At 41.9% G+C, this 14,884-nt stretch overlaps 1 protein-coding gene across 1 annotated transcript in view; it reads left to right on the forward strand.

The window, feature by feature from the left end:
* Positions 1-2,771: 2,771 nt before the first annotated feature.
* The window catches only part of CATSPER3 (cation channel sperm associated 3), a 40,935-nt gene continuing 28,822 nt past the window's right edge, over positions 2,772-14,884 (forward strand). Inside the window, exons 1-2 of the mRNA XM_064595925.1 lie at positions 2,772-6,130; positions 8,809-8,962. Coding sequence (XP_064451995.1) covers positions 6,030-6,130; positions 8,809-8,962 — 255 coding nt within the window. The 5' untranslated portion in view covers positions 2,772-6,029. The remainder of the gene's footprint in view (positions 6,131-8,808; positions 8,963-14,884) is intronic.

Below are 14,884 nucleotides of genomic sequence, written 5' to 3' on the forward strand. Positions count from 1 at the left end.
TTTACCAATCAATGCATTGTGTTGGAGAATAATTAGAAGGTAGAAGAAGAATGGTGAACTCTGTAGGTAAATGGTTTTAACCATCTATAACAATTCTTACGATGCTGAAGTTGATTTGGATTGTAGCTGCTATTTTAGCTAAGTAGTTAGATTACAAAAGTCACAGAAAATGGGTAAGCTGTCTTGTTTTATCCTCTTCAGAGAGGGATTGAAGGAGAGGACAAGTGTCTTAACAATGGCCTCTGGCACTTTAGGGCAATATAAGGTTTCACTGTCACAGTGACCAACTTGCCAGATAATTATTTGACTTTCTGCGTTAAGGAGGAATTAAGGGTCATTCTTTAAAATCATTTGCAGTTCGTGACTCCTGAACTGAGGGTCTATAGCCACTAAGTTAGAAGCTACTGAGTTTTTATCCCATAATGAGCTCTATTTATTCTGTGTGTCACCGATAGGGGTAAAATGGAATATAAAGTAATCTATTACTTAAAAATTACAATACCAGTGTTCTTTGAAGGAACTCAGGAATGTACTTATTATTATTTTTTAAAGATTTTATTTATTTATTTTAGAGAGGGAGAGGGAGACAGAATCTGAAGCAGACTCTGCACTGAGTGCGAAGCCTGATGTGGGGCTCGATCGCACGACCATGAGATCATGATCTGAGCCGGAACCAAGAGTCAGACACTCAGCCAACTGAGTCACCCAGGTGCCTCAGGAATGTATTTTTTTTTTTTTTAAGATTTTATTTATTTATTTGACAGAGAGAGACACAGCGAGAGAGGGAACACAAGCAGAGGGAGTGGGAGAGGGAGAAGCAGGCTTCCCACCAAGCAGAGAGCCTGATGTGGGGCTCGATCCCAGGACCCTGGGATCATGACCTGAGCCGAAGGCAGACGCCCAACGACTGAGCCACCCAGGCGCCCCAGGAATGTATTTTTTTTAAACTTAATTTACTTTTAAAAAGATTTATTTATTTGAGAGCTTAATTTAATTTTTTAAAGATTTTATTTATTTATTTGAAACACAGAGAGAGAGAGGGAGGGCATGAGCAGGGGGAGGGGCAGAGGGAGAGGGAGAGGCAGATCCCTGCCCAGCAGGGAGCCTGAAGCGGGGCTGGATCCCAGGACCCTGAGATCATGACCTGAGCCGGAGGCAGATGCTTAACTAACTGAGCCACCCAAGCGCCCCATGGACTGTACTTATTAATAAGATTAGAATATAGATTTAAAGAATATATATAAATATATATCTGCCCAAGGAAGGTGTGTTAATCCCTTGAAGCATTATGATGGCAGGATTTAACAGGGCTCATCTTTGTAACCCACCTTGTTTCAGAGACCAGAAAAATCTGTATGTTACAACAAGCAAACTTTCCCTCCCCACCCAACCCTGGCCCCAATCAGAAAAACCATATGGAAACAGGACAAGGAGGCCGAGCTCTCTGAAGCCAGTTCTTGGCTGGATCTGTTGGCTGGGGAGAGACCCGTACTGTCAGTTTGCCCTGTGGATATGAAGTACACCCTCCGTATGAAGAGAGACAAGAGCCGCCCAGATTCTGTGGCTGCTGGGAGATGCAGAATTGGTACTTCTTAGAAAATTTTTTGGAGGAAAAAGCAAACTCCCCCCCCTTTTTTTTTTTTAAAGATTTTATTTTTTTTTTTAAAGATTTTATTTATTTATTTGAGAGAGAGAATGAGAGACAGAGAGCACGAGAGGGGAGAGGGTCAGAGGGAGAAGCAGACTCCCTGCCAAGCAGGGAGCCCGATGCGGGACTCGATCCCGGGACTCCAGGATCATGACCTGAGCTGAAGGCAGTCGCTTAACCAACTGAGCCACCCAGGCGCCCAAAGATTTTATTTTTTAAGTAATCTCCACACCGAACCTGGGGCTCAAACTCAAAACCCTGAGATCAAGAGTTGCATATTCTTCCAACTGAGCCAGCCAGGTGCCCTGCATTGTGTTTTCATAACTCTTTCCTATATTATAGATTTGGGAACTTTTAGACATTTTATTACCAGAGATTTTTAGCTCAGTGCTTCAATTTTTTCACATGAATTTTTATTTTTTTATTTAATTTTTTAAAGATTTTATTTATTTATTAGAGAGAGAGAGCACGAGCATGAGCTATGAGGAGGGGCAGAGGAAGAGGGAGAAGCAGGCTCCCCGCTAAGGAGGTAGCCCGATGTGGGACTCAATCCCAGGACCCTGAGATCATGACCTGAGCCGAAGGCAGCCGCTTAACTGGCTGAGCCACCCAGGCGCCCCTCACATGAATTTTTGAACATGAACAAATTTAAGCATATCTAAAAGTAAAGTGAATAGTACATTGAACCCTTATGCACTCAGATTTAACAGTTATCAAGATTTTACATCAGTTACTTCATATAATTCTCCATTTCTCTTTTCTTTGCTAAAGCATTTAAAAGCTTTAAAATTTAAAATCCCAGACAGCATGTCCTTTTACCCCTACATCCTTCAGTAAATATCTCTAGAAAATATGGTCGTTTTCTTGTATAAACCATAATGCTATTATTTCACCTAACAAAATAAAACATGATTCCTTGGTATCACTTAATACCCAGGCAAAATCAGATTTCCCTGAAGGTCAGGAATGCCCTTGGACAGTAATTTTGTTTTAATCAGGGTCCACATGAAGTCCACCCATCACATCTGGTCTCTTTATTCTTTTAATCTAGAGTGAGCAAGGTCCCCTCCCCCACCCCCCCCGGCCCCCCCCCCCCCATTTCCCCATGTCATTGACTTACTGTAAAAATGGGATCAGGTGTCCTGCGGCATATCCCACCTTCTGGATTTGTTTGTTCCCTTTGGTGTCATTTAACTTGTTTCACTGTACCCTGAAACCTTTCCCCTTATTTTGAATGTAAGCGTGAGAGGCTCAGCTTGTTGGCTGGTAACATATATACCACATATTAGCACAGCAGAGAGAGCAGGATTTGGCTTGTTATTGCAGTGGTGAAGACCCAAGAATGCATCTGCTAATTAGCAGTTACATGAGGGTTTGACATCAGGTCCTTGTTAGGGGTTGTTGCATCTGCTGGAACTCACAGGCTTGACTGCAGAGATCCCACAGTAGAAGGCTGTGGAAGTACTCACCAGGGTAAATTCCAACAGAATGAATCTCCAGACTGTTCAAGTAACTGACATTTCAGCCTCAAAAGGCACTGTCAACGTTGGAGGCTCCCAGGTTCCCTTCTATTCCAAATCTTTGTGCGATGGCAGTGGCTTTTCTGATGTACTAAGCTTTGGTTTCCCTCCCATTTTCTTTCCAAATGATCTCTGGAGTAGAGAGGAGTTCCATAGACATGAACTGTGACCCTTTGGATGACCTCCATAGGTAACAAACCAGGTGCCGGCATGTTTGACAGTTCCCTTTTCTAAATTGAAGTTAACGTTGTGAAAATAATGGTTACTTCCTGGCATTGGTAGGAGTTAGGAAATCTTTGGATAAACAGAATGAGCGTGGTTCTTTATGTTTTTGCTCTAGACAGAAAGCAGCATGTATATTGTGTTTGGACCCAAACCTGACTCCCATTAATGTCCTGCAGGACTAGTGTAAGTACGGAGCAGTCTATATGCTCTCTCATCCAGTGTTCAAAAATAGACTGGTTGAACTCTAACTTTCAATTTTGTGGAATTCCCTGCAAAACACCAAGAGCTGTAATAGAGTTTGGCTATCATATGTGAGCTTTTTTTTCAGTGCCAGTTCTTGGGACAGGTAAAGGAGTGACTCTTGGCCAGAAGACTTGAGTCACCAAGCTGCCATGCCTGCTGACTGCTTACGTCCCCAGCTGTGTGTGGTTGGGGGGGTGGCGCCCACGTTGGGCACAGTGTGAGTTGCTGCTGAAAGGGCGGAGGAGGTGCCCCTTTGGCTTCTTATCCCAGGGTGCCTGTCATGCCCACCTGTCCGTGAGAAAATATGGATGATTTCGGTAGGCCCTGGAGAAGCTTGTCACGTCTGATTGTGCTCACCAGCTGGAGTTCCATTCCCAGACTAGATGTGTTCATCAGTGACTTCAGAAACCACATTCAGCTGTGCTTGGCTGTGCTGATGGGACATTCTAACAACAACTGGACTTCTCTCTGCTGCTTCCAGCTGGCCATCTTTCCTCACCCCTCCAAGCATCATGAAAGAATTCTTTACATCCTTAATCTCCTCTCCATTTCTCCCCCAAAGTGTGCTTTGATGCTCTAAGAGGGAAGGCATGGAAGTATACCATTGGGGTTCCTGGAGATGGACTTCCACCATGCTCAGCTGTTTGAGCAAGCGTAAGGATCCCTGATGCCGTTCATTTGTATATTCCTACAGCATACACCTACCAAGGGCCTTCTATGTCCCCCAACTTGAGTAGACACATTGATGTATTGGGGCAGGTGGAAACAGATTCAGGTGGAGAACTAATTAAGGCTTTCTCCCAGCAGCTGCTCCAGGTGGCCACTGTGGGGATGTTGGGCATGAGCCCAGAATGCATTAGGGGCCATATGACCAAAGGAGGCAGTAGGAGGTATAGGAGGAGCTGATCCCCGAGGAAGAGAATGTAGAGTGGGAAGATGAGGCTAAAGTTTGAATCTTGGGGACGTGAGTTGAAGTGATTCTTAGCACTTCACTGTTGATGATTTTAAATGCAGAAATTGAGTAAATAGGATGTTATTTCCCAGTTCAGTGTACTGGTTGCCTACAAGAGTGTTTTCCTACCAGGAACAGTCATATACATTTGTTTTAGAATGCCTGGGACTACAGAACTATTGCAGTGATTACTTGCTTTTTTTTTTTTTTAAAGATTTTATTTATTTATTTGAGAGAGAGAATGAGACACAGAGAGAAAACATGAGAGGGGCGAGAATCAGAGGGAGAAGCAGACTCCCTGCTGAGCAGGGAGTCTGATGCGGGACTCGATCCTGAGACTCCAGGATCATGACCTGAGCTGAAGGCAGTCGCTTAACCAACTGAGCCACCCAGGCGCCCCATTACTTGCTTTTCTTATGGCTCAAGAATTTATGTTCCCAGGAATGTGACCAGTTTAGCCACTAAAGGTTTAGTACAACAGAGGGCTACCCAGATCCCTCTGTCTAGATTTGCCTTAGAAGCCAAAGGGATTAGGAAAGGAAAGCAAGGAGAATATATCAATCCCAAGAATTGAATAGAGCAAAAACCCTATGGCTCTTGTACTTAAAATATCTCAGCCGCACAGCCTCATCCCCTATGCTTTAGGAGGGTCGTATATGCACGTTACAGGCCCCCCATAAGCTAGTGCTGGGCATAGCTGACCTTCTGTGTTCCTCCTTTTTCTTCTGTTCTAGCCCCAACCCATCAAAATCTTTTCTGTCCGTCCTGATGTTTCCAGTCCTGTGCCCTGGATGTATGCTCTTGGCTCTTAGAACCCCAGAGAACTTTGCTTTTCCCTCTTATATGACCCTTAACTTAGTCTTAACACATTAGTAAGGGATTTTGTCTACCAGATGTGGATACTTCTTTTTTTTTAAGATTTTATTTTTTATCTGAGAGAGAGAGAGAGAGAATGAGCAGTGGGGAGGGGCAGAGAGGGAGAGAGAGAGAAATAGACTCCTTACTAAGCAGGAAGCCCAATGTGGGGCTTGATCCAGGACCCGGAGATCATGACCTGAGCCGAAGGCAGATGCCTAACCAACTGAGCCACCCAGGCACCCTCAGAGAAAGGAAGGGCTTTTGTCTGCTCTAGCTCTGGTATCTCCCAGATTTAGCCTGGAGTTTCACAGTTTCTGTGTACTTGTATCCCTTTCACTGAACTGAGGTGCTTAGTCTCCCTGTGAAGAGAGGATCTCAGCATAGATCAGCTAGGGAGTATTTGACTCTGGGGGCCTGCAGGCTAGTAATATATTAGAATGCCCAAGAACGACATCATAAAGCAAGAGTTCCTTTTGTGGGCCCTGCTCTGTGGCCTCTTGGAATCTAGATGCCATGGAAATCCCTAAGCAGAGATTTTCTGTTGGATGATCAAAGCAAGGAATAAAAATTGAGAATTTGGAAAATGTCTCAACAATTTCATTACCAGAACAATACAAGAGTCACTTCTAGCTCGCTGTTGGATAATCCATCAGTGGCGTTCTGTGCGAGATTCGGGAAATTTCAGTAAATATTCTTTTTTTTTTTTTTAAATTTATTCATGAGAGACAGAGAGAGAGAGGCAGAGGCAGAGGGAGAAAGAGGCTCCCTGCAGAACAGGGAGCCCGGTGCGGGACTTGATCCCAAGACCCTGGGATCATGACCTGATCCAAAGGTAGATGCTTAACTGAGCCACCCAGGTACCCCAAATGTTCTTTGTTTCTATTGCTTGTTAAGAAACGTGCAAATGGCAGCTTGGGGGCATTTGGCTGCCCAAAGCGAGGTGCATGCCCTTGACGGTCTGCCTCCTCTCAACTGGTGAGGTTGGTGAAGGCTCAGCCAAACATTTTGCTTCTTTGGCTTTAATATCATGACTGGCTAGTTAAGTCAACATTCAATCACGCTCTTACTTGACCCATACACTGAATTTTACTCTGTTTAGTCCTTTTATCTTTCTGTCCTTTTTACTTTGCTTTTATTAACTGCTGTGTTAGAAAATTTGAAGGTTTTTTGGAGGTAACAGACCTGATCTCAAAACAAACAATGAAAATTATACATCTTGTTTTTATAGATTATAAAAGTACATACATTCTGTATTTACTGTTAGGAGAGTGTGTTCATTTGTTACACGTAATGAGAAAAAATAATACATACTTTTTGAGAAAAATTGGAAAGCATAGATAAATATAATATAACCAAGAAAAAGAATTACTGTAAGCTTACCATGCATAGGCAGACACTGTCAACATTTTGGCAGGTGTCTTGCTCAGTTTTTTCTACCTGTTTTTGCACAGTTGAAATAATACCGAGTAGAGAATTTTATATCTTGTCTTGTTTTTGTGTTTTGCTGTCCAGTGGATCATAAACATTTTTTTAAGCCATGAAAAATGCATAGGCATATTTTAGTATCTATATAATATTCCATGAGATGGATATGCCATCATGTACTTAACCAGTCTTTCTTGTTAGACTTTTAAATTAAACTGTTTCCAAGTTCTTGCTACTGTAAGTAATGCTGGGATGAACATGTTTGGCCAGAGCCACTTCATTCCAGATTGCATTCTCTTGGGGTAGGTTCCTTGGATTGGAGGTTAAAAGTAGTTCTAAGGCTTTTTAGAGGAGTTGGCCAATTTACACGCCCCCTGGCAGTTTATGAGACTGCCTCATCACACCACACTGTTGCCAGCATTAGATACTATTACATTTAAATCTTTGCTAATTTTGTAAGCAAAAATAATGGCTGTACCTAATTTGCATCCCCCCGGCCCCGTTAGTTGTGCTACTGAACATTTTCGGGAAGTTCATTACCATTTGAAGTTATTTCATGAATTGACTGTGTGTTTGCCCATTTTTTCTTAGGGTGTCCAGTTTGTTTTTTTATCACTGATTTGTGAACACTTGTATGGGTGATGATTTGATTATTACCAGTTTTTCCTTCTAGACTGACAATATTTAGTTTTATTCTCCTTATGTCCACAGTGTCTGCTGTTTGCTCTCTTGCCTGGCATTAGTAATCACTCAGTAAAAATTTATTGAAGGAGTAAATGAAGACAATGCTTTGTTTTGCTTGAGAAGGACTAGTAATCATTTTTTTTCCGCCCAGAGGTCTAAGAGAAGGAACTAAGTAACTGAGTGGGGACAGATCAACTCAGGGGTCATCATACATATTTTATTTATTTTTTATTATGATTTATTTATTTATTTATTTTAAAGATTTTATTTATTTATTTGACAGAGACACAGCGAGAGAGGGAACACAAGCAGGGGGAGTGGGAGAGGGAGAAGCAGGCTTCCCTCGGAGCAGGGAGCCTGATTCGGGGCTTGATCCCGGGACCCTGGGATCATGACCTGAGCTGAAGGCAGATGCTTAACGACTGAGCCACCCAGGCGCCCCTCATCATACATATTTTAGTCGTCATTCAGTCAGCATTGTGTTGCAATTAAAAAAACCACACATTTATTTAAGTAATCTCTACACCCAATGTGGGGCTCAAACTCAGAATCGCTTGTTCTACTGACTGAGCTAGCCAGGTGTCCTGCATTGTGTTGCAATTATTTATTTATTTATTTATAATTTTTATTATTTAATTATTTATTTTTAAATTTTTATTTCTTTTTAATTTTAATTTATTTTATTATAAATTTATTTTTCAAGTATTTATTTATTTATTTATTTATCTATTTATTAAAGATTTTATTTATTTATTTGAGAGAGAGAGAGCATGAGAGGGGGGAGGGTCGGGAGGGTCAGAGGGAGAAGCAGACTCCCTGCCGAGCAGGGAGTCCGATGCGGGACTTGATCCCGGGACTCCAGGATCATGACCTGAGCCGAAGGCAGTCGCTTAACCAACTGAGCCACCCAGGCGCCCCGAAGTTTTTATTTATTTATTTGACAGAGAGATAGACAGAGCCAGAGAGCACAAGCGGAGAGAATGGGAGAGGGAGAGGGAGAAGCAGGCTGTGCACTGAGCAGGAAGCCCAGATGTGGGACTCGATCCCAGGACCCTGGAATCATGACCTGAGCCGAAGGCAGACGCTTAACCATCTGAGCCACCCAGGCGCCCCTGTGTTGCAATTTAAAAGTATATTTAAATTTATATTCACAGAGGGGAGAAAGCAGAACCTCATCTCTACAAAAAGTATGTAATGTTTGGGATCTAGTTCTGTTGTAAGATAATCATACCTCTTATTCAACTTTTTGACAGGAGGAGAGATTCTCAGTGTCAGGCATTTGTGAAGAGAGTCATAATGAGTCGTCTTTTTAAGATGATTATGATTAGCATCGTCTCACTGAATGCCTTTTTTGTGGTCTTGTGGACTGATTATAGTACAAAATACAACTTGTTCAGACTTTTTGAGGTAAGCAGACAAAATGGGTAAAGTTTCTTCTGTTTCATCCTTTTTATTTGTGAAAATGGTATAAGATTTTTCAGGCATTTTGTTCAAGAAAATTTCCCACAGAAAAGCTCTAAGGACTTAAAAAATAGACTCTAAAGTCTGGAAAGATGGGAGCAAAATAGTAGCAGTGGTGACATGGTCTTTTCATCTCTCCGAATTTCCTCCAAAAAAGAAAAAAAGAAAACCAACCTGGGTGGCTCAGTCCAGTTAAGCACTCAGCTCTCGGTTTCGGCTCAGGTCATGACCTCAGGGTTGTGAGGCTGAGCCCCGTGTCGGGCTCCGCACTCAGCAGGGAGTCTGCTTGGGATTCTCTCCCTCTTTCCTTCCCCCGCGTGCGTGCGCTCTCTCTCTCGCTCAAAAAATAAATCAATCAATCTTGAAAAAAGCGAAATGGAGCAACTTGGGAGCAAAACCAAAACCCTTGGGCAAGACTGAAATCAAAACTAGTTAAAAAGGTATCCTTACTGGGGCGCCTGGGTGGCTCAGTTGGTTAAGCGACTGCCTTCAGCTCAGGTCATGATCCCAGGGTCCTGGGATCGAGCCCCGCATCGGGCTCCCTGCTCGGCGGGAAGCCTGCTTCATCCTCTCCCACTCCCCCTGCTTGTGTTCCCTCTCACACTGTCTCTATCTCTCTCTCCCTGTCAATTAAATAAATAAATAAAATCTTAAAAAAAAAAAAAAAAGGTATCCTTACTATGAGCCACCACTGCAGAGTATTAGGCTCTGAGGGAGAGGAAGCAGAGGACGTTCAGTAAATACTAACTGGAAAATATGGGCTGATGTGAGACCAGCATTTTCTAATTAACATATACTGTATTATTAGTATATAAGGTAGAATTTAAGCAATCTCAAATTACTTAATTTAAGGTAGCATTTAGTGATTCATCAGTTGCATATAACACCCAGTGCACATTACCTCAAGGACCCTCCTTAATGCCCGTCGCCCTATTACCCCATCCCCCACCCACCTCCCCTTCAGCGACCCTCAGTTTGTTTCCTAGAGTTCAGAGTCTCTTATGGTTTGTCTCCCTCCCTCTTTTTATCTTATTTTATTTTTCCTTCCTTTCCCCTATGTTCATCTGTTTTGTTTCTTAAATTCCACATGTGAGTGAAATGATATAGTATTTGCCTTTCATTGACTGACTTATTTCACTTAGCATAATACCTTCTAGTTCCATCTACATTGTTACAAATGGCAAGATTTCATTCTTTTTGATGGCTGAGTAATATTTCATTGTATATATATACCACATCTTCTTTATCCATTCATCTGTCGGTGAACAGTATTTGATATTGGGAAGGGTGTTGTTCAGTCCAGTACTGGGTTAGTACAAGAGGTTCCTGGTAATTTCTGAAGGGTGTATAACAGTCTGGACCTTGTGAACTCTGAAGAGTGACCAGCCAAAGCTCCCTTCAGGGACATTCCCCTCCCCTCCCTGCCCCTGCTCCCCATCCACTTAGAAGAAATAATGGGAGTGGAATAAAAATTGAGCAGGGTAGAGACCCAGAGATGAAGAAAGAGAAGGTCCAGATAAAATTGGAGGAGGGGAATGGAACGAAGAAGCCTTAAAAATCAAGCTAGCACATCTTTAAAACAGAAGAGGGAGCTATGTGAAGTTAGAACCACACATTTGAAAAGTTCAGGAAAAGTAATGTCATAGGAAAAAGTATATTATAAAGAGATTGAGGTAAAATCCCACACAGAATTATTATGAAATGAGAAAAGAGAATAAATTGGAGAATAATATCCCTGTAGATAGTAGAAGCCCACCACAAAGACATGTCCACAAAACAGATAAAAACTGTAGCATCTTTCTTTCTTTTTTTTTTTTTAAAGATTTTATTTATTTATTTGAGAGAGAGACACAGCGACAGAGGGAACACAAGCAGGGGGAGTGGGAGAGGGAGAAGCAGATTCCCTGCTGAGCAGGGAGCCTGATGTAGGACTTGATCCCAGGACCCTGGGATCGTGACCAGAGCTGAAGGCAGACGTTCAACCGACTGAGTCACCCAGATGCCCAAGGAAGAGATTTTAAAAAATCAATCATAAGTGAAGAAATAAAAAGGATTCAAGAGAAAATAATGAATATTGAGAATGGGGGAAGGGGCGCCTGGCTGTCTCAGTTGGTGGAACATGCGGCTCTTGATCTTGGGGTTGTGAGTTTGAGCCCCACGTTGGGTGTCGGTTACTTAAAAATAAAATAAGAAAAAAAAGTAAAAAGAAAAAAAGTAAAAAAAAAGACAGTGGGGGGTGGGGAGGAAGAAAAGATCCAACATAAGGATACTAGGAGTCCCTGATTTGAAACACCAACAAAGTAAAGGGATGGAACAGACACAAATCTATAATCTCAGAAATGTTACCTGAAATAAAAGAATTGAAATTCAGTATTGAAAGAGCACATGTTACACACCTGAGAATATGGATTTAGAACAACAATCACTGAAACATTCTAGTAAAATTATTGAACCCTAAATGAAAGGGGGGTGGAAGAAACTGAGCATCTGGGCAAAGAGGCTGCTGAGGAAAGGGCAAGTATTGGCAGACTTTGCTATGGTAACGCTTTATGCTAAAGGAAAACATTTAAGATACTTCAGGGAAGAAAATGTGAACCAAGAATTCTAGATCCATTTTATTTTATTTATTTTATTTATTTTAAAGATTTTATTATTTATTTGACAGAGAGAGACACAGTGAGAGAGGGAACACAAGCAGGGGGAGTGGGAGAGGGAGAAGCAGACTCCCTGCAGAGCAGGGAGCCCGATGTGGGACTCGATCCTAAGACCCTGGGATCACGACCTGAGCCAAAGGCAGACGCTTAACGACTGAGCCACCCAGGCGCCCCTCTAGATCCATTTTAATTGACTTTCAAGTATAACACACACAGAGAGACTGTCATCAATCATGAAAACACTTGGGTGATAGTGTTCCCTTGAGCCCTTCCTTTGGTAAAGAATAAGTTGCAGCCAACCAAAATGACTAGAGATGCATCAACATTAGGATGAGTGATGAGCATTAAATGCAATTATTGGTAGAATTAATCATAATTGTGGGCTAACAAGGAGAGAATACAACATATAATGAATCTATCCTCTGACAGTGAAGATACAGTACAACTCAAAAATGGAGGAGAGTGGGGAGAGTTAATGCCAAAAAAATTTTAAACCATTTTTAGAAGTCAACTTAGTGGAGATACTTTCAGTAGTGCCATTTTGAGACTGTTGTGTGTGAAATATGGGATAAAGCAGATGGGCAAATATGGGACAGTTTAGTTCTGTTACCCTCTTTGTTCTTGAGAACCAGTATACTCATGGAAGAAAGGAGAAACAGAGGTAATACAGACAAAGCTAAGTAAAAACCCTCTAGTTTGACATTTAAGTTGGAAGCATCAGGATAAATTACTAAAGTATTTTATCCTTAACCATGAAAGACCTAGACCATTGACCACTCAGCAATTATGCAGCCATAGTGCTCACAGTTCATGTGATGTTGAAATACCATTTCTCACTAAAAACAAACTAGGGATTTTTAGAGAAATGATTGACCACAAGTCAAGGCAAAAAACATACCAGATGAGTCAGGAATATCTTGTCATACACATAGCAAGGAAGCTGTCAAAGATTACTGGGGTCATGTCAAAGGACTCAGGAGACAACTTGAAGAGGCTCCTACGCGCCAAAGATGGGACACTTTGGGCTTCAATAAGGATGAAAATTAAAATGGATTGGAATGCCTCAAACAGTCCATAAGTTTATAATGATACCCAAAACTAACCGGTCACTTTTGAAGGGTAATAAGGAACTAATTTTTATCTTTAAAACTATTAAGAGAAAGAGTCAAGCATTACTGTCCTTATATAACCATATTACTGAGTAACCATACAGTCAGTAAGGGAAAACTCTATAGAAATATCCCAGTTAATAAATGAAAAGGGAGGGGTGCCTGGGTGGCTCAGTCGTTAAGCGTCTGCCTTTGGCTCAGGTCGTGATCCCAGGGTCCTGGGATCGAGCCCCGCATCGGGCTCCCTGCTCTGCAGGGAGCCTGCTTCTCCCTCTCCCACTCCCCCTGCTTGTGTTCCCTCTCTCTCGCTGTCTCTCTCTCTGTCAAATAAATAAAATCTTAAAAAAAATAAATGAAAAGGGAAATGATAGAAGTAGAGTATCACTATTTTCAACCCCCAGCGAAGAAATGGATCTAGGCGATGAGCATGAGTGGCTGCTACCATCATAAAAGGGGAGGCAAGCAGATATATGCCTGCTATGAAAGAACAGAACCTATAATCTTGCCAAAGAGATGAAACCTGAATCTGATCTAGTCTTTGGATCCAACTACCTGTTTCTGGAAAATAGAGGACAGGGGAGCATGCTGAGCTGCACCATGAGTATGTAGTCAGCAAAATCCAGACTGGGAAATTCTACCAGTCAAACTGCCTGGATTCATCAACAGGTAAATTGAAAGGAAAAAAGGAATGGAAGACTTGAAAGACATCAAATTAAAAAAAAAAAAAAAAAACTTAAAGGGCACGACTAAAGTATTAGTTCCAGGGATGTATACATGGGTTCCTATGTATAGAGAAATGCAAGAGAGTGATTACTATGAAAATCAGGATAGTGGTTAATGTGGGGGAAAGGGAGGAAGTTGTAATTGGGATGGTGCACGTGGAGGACTTTTGGGATAGCTGGTGAACAAAGTTGTATTTCTTGACCCAGGTGGTAGTTACAGGGGTGTTGGCCTTGTAACAGTCCATTAGGCTATATATTTGTTTGTGTGGTTCTCTATGTGTGTTTTGCTGTATAATAAAATGGTTAAAAATGTACTCTATCTTCATTTATAGTAAATAACAAATTTCTTTCTTGGTGGTAAAAATGGTCAGCATCAACACAATGTGGGGTCAGAGGTCATGGATGTGGTGATGTGAGGGTCAGTGTCCATTTGGCACCACTTCTGTGAACCTGTTGGTATGGCAGTGCATCTACCCCAGCATTCTGCAGTGTTTGGTAATGGACCGTAGAACATCATGGTAGGTATGGCACTTGATAGGAGTCAGGGGAAGAGCCGAGTTGAGGAATCTGAATCTTTGATTGCCCTCCAGAGGCCATGTGGGTCACAAAACATACGGACCCTGGTTTGCAAGCCTGGGGGATGTTCTGTGCCGTGGAAGGGATGCAGATTTCAGTGTTACAGAAATTGGGGCTTTGGCAAGTTACTTAATCTCAGAATTGTTCAGCTCAACATTTGTAAAGTGATGTTATTAATGCACACAGGATGGCTGAGATCATTGGATAACATGTATGAAAACCCTTGATTAACTATGAAACTCTGAGAAATTATTACCATTTTGGAGGATCTCAATGAAAGTATCAGGAAGGTCCTGGACCTGAGATCCAGGAGGATCTCAATGAAAGTATCAGGAAGGTCCTGAGAAGACCCTGTCACCTCTGGAAAATCTTGAGACTCTGCCAGCAGGAAATGAAGGCTAAGGCAGAGATGTAAACTGCTGGACTATTAAATGTATGCCCCAACACTCAACCTCATGGCAAAGGCTGGGAGACTTAGTGGGCCCAGGCATTTATAGAAATATCTGTGCATTCATTAGCAGACCATTAAGTTAGCTGAGTGGGTCTTTGGCCACACATAACAAAGAATACAGACTTTACAGAAATACTTCTGGAAAGTCCCTTAAAAAAAATGGCAACAATAACAAAATTCTAGGGAGAGGGGATCATCTGATGTCCAGGGTTCCAATTTTATATAATTTAAAATACCCACTTTCTAACAACAACAAAAAATCTTGAAACATGCATGTTTGGCCCCAACAAAAGCAAATAAAAGTACAGTCAGCAGAAACTGTCCCTGAGGAAGCCCCTTTCTTAGGCTTACTAAGC

Source organism: Mirounga angustirostris, unplaced genomic scaffold, assembly GCF_029215605.1.
Source record: "Mirounga angustirostris isolate CCGP_5_RB_7025 unplaced genomic scaffold, mMirAng1.0.hap1 SCAF_7, whole genome shotgun sequence".
NCBI lineage: Eukaryota > Metazoa > Chordata > Mammalia > Carnivora > Phocidae > Mirounga > Mirounga angustirostris.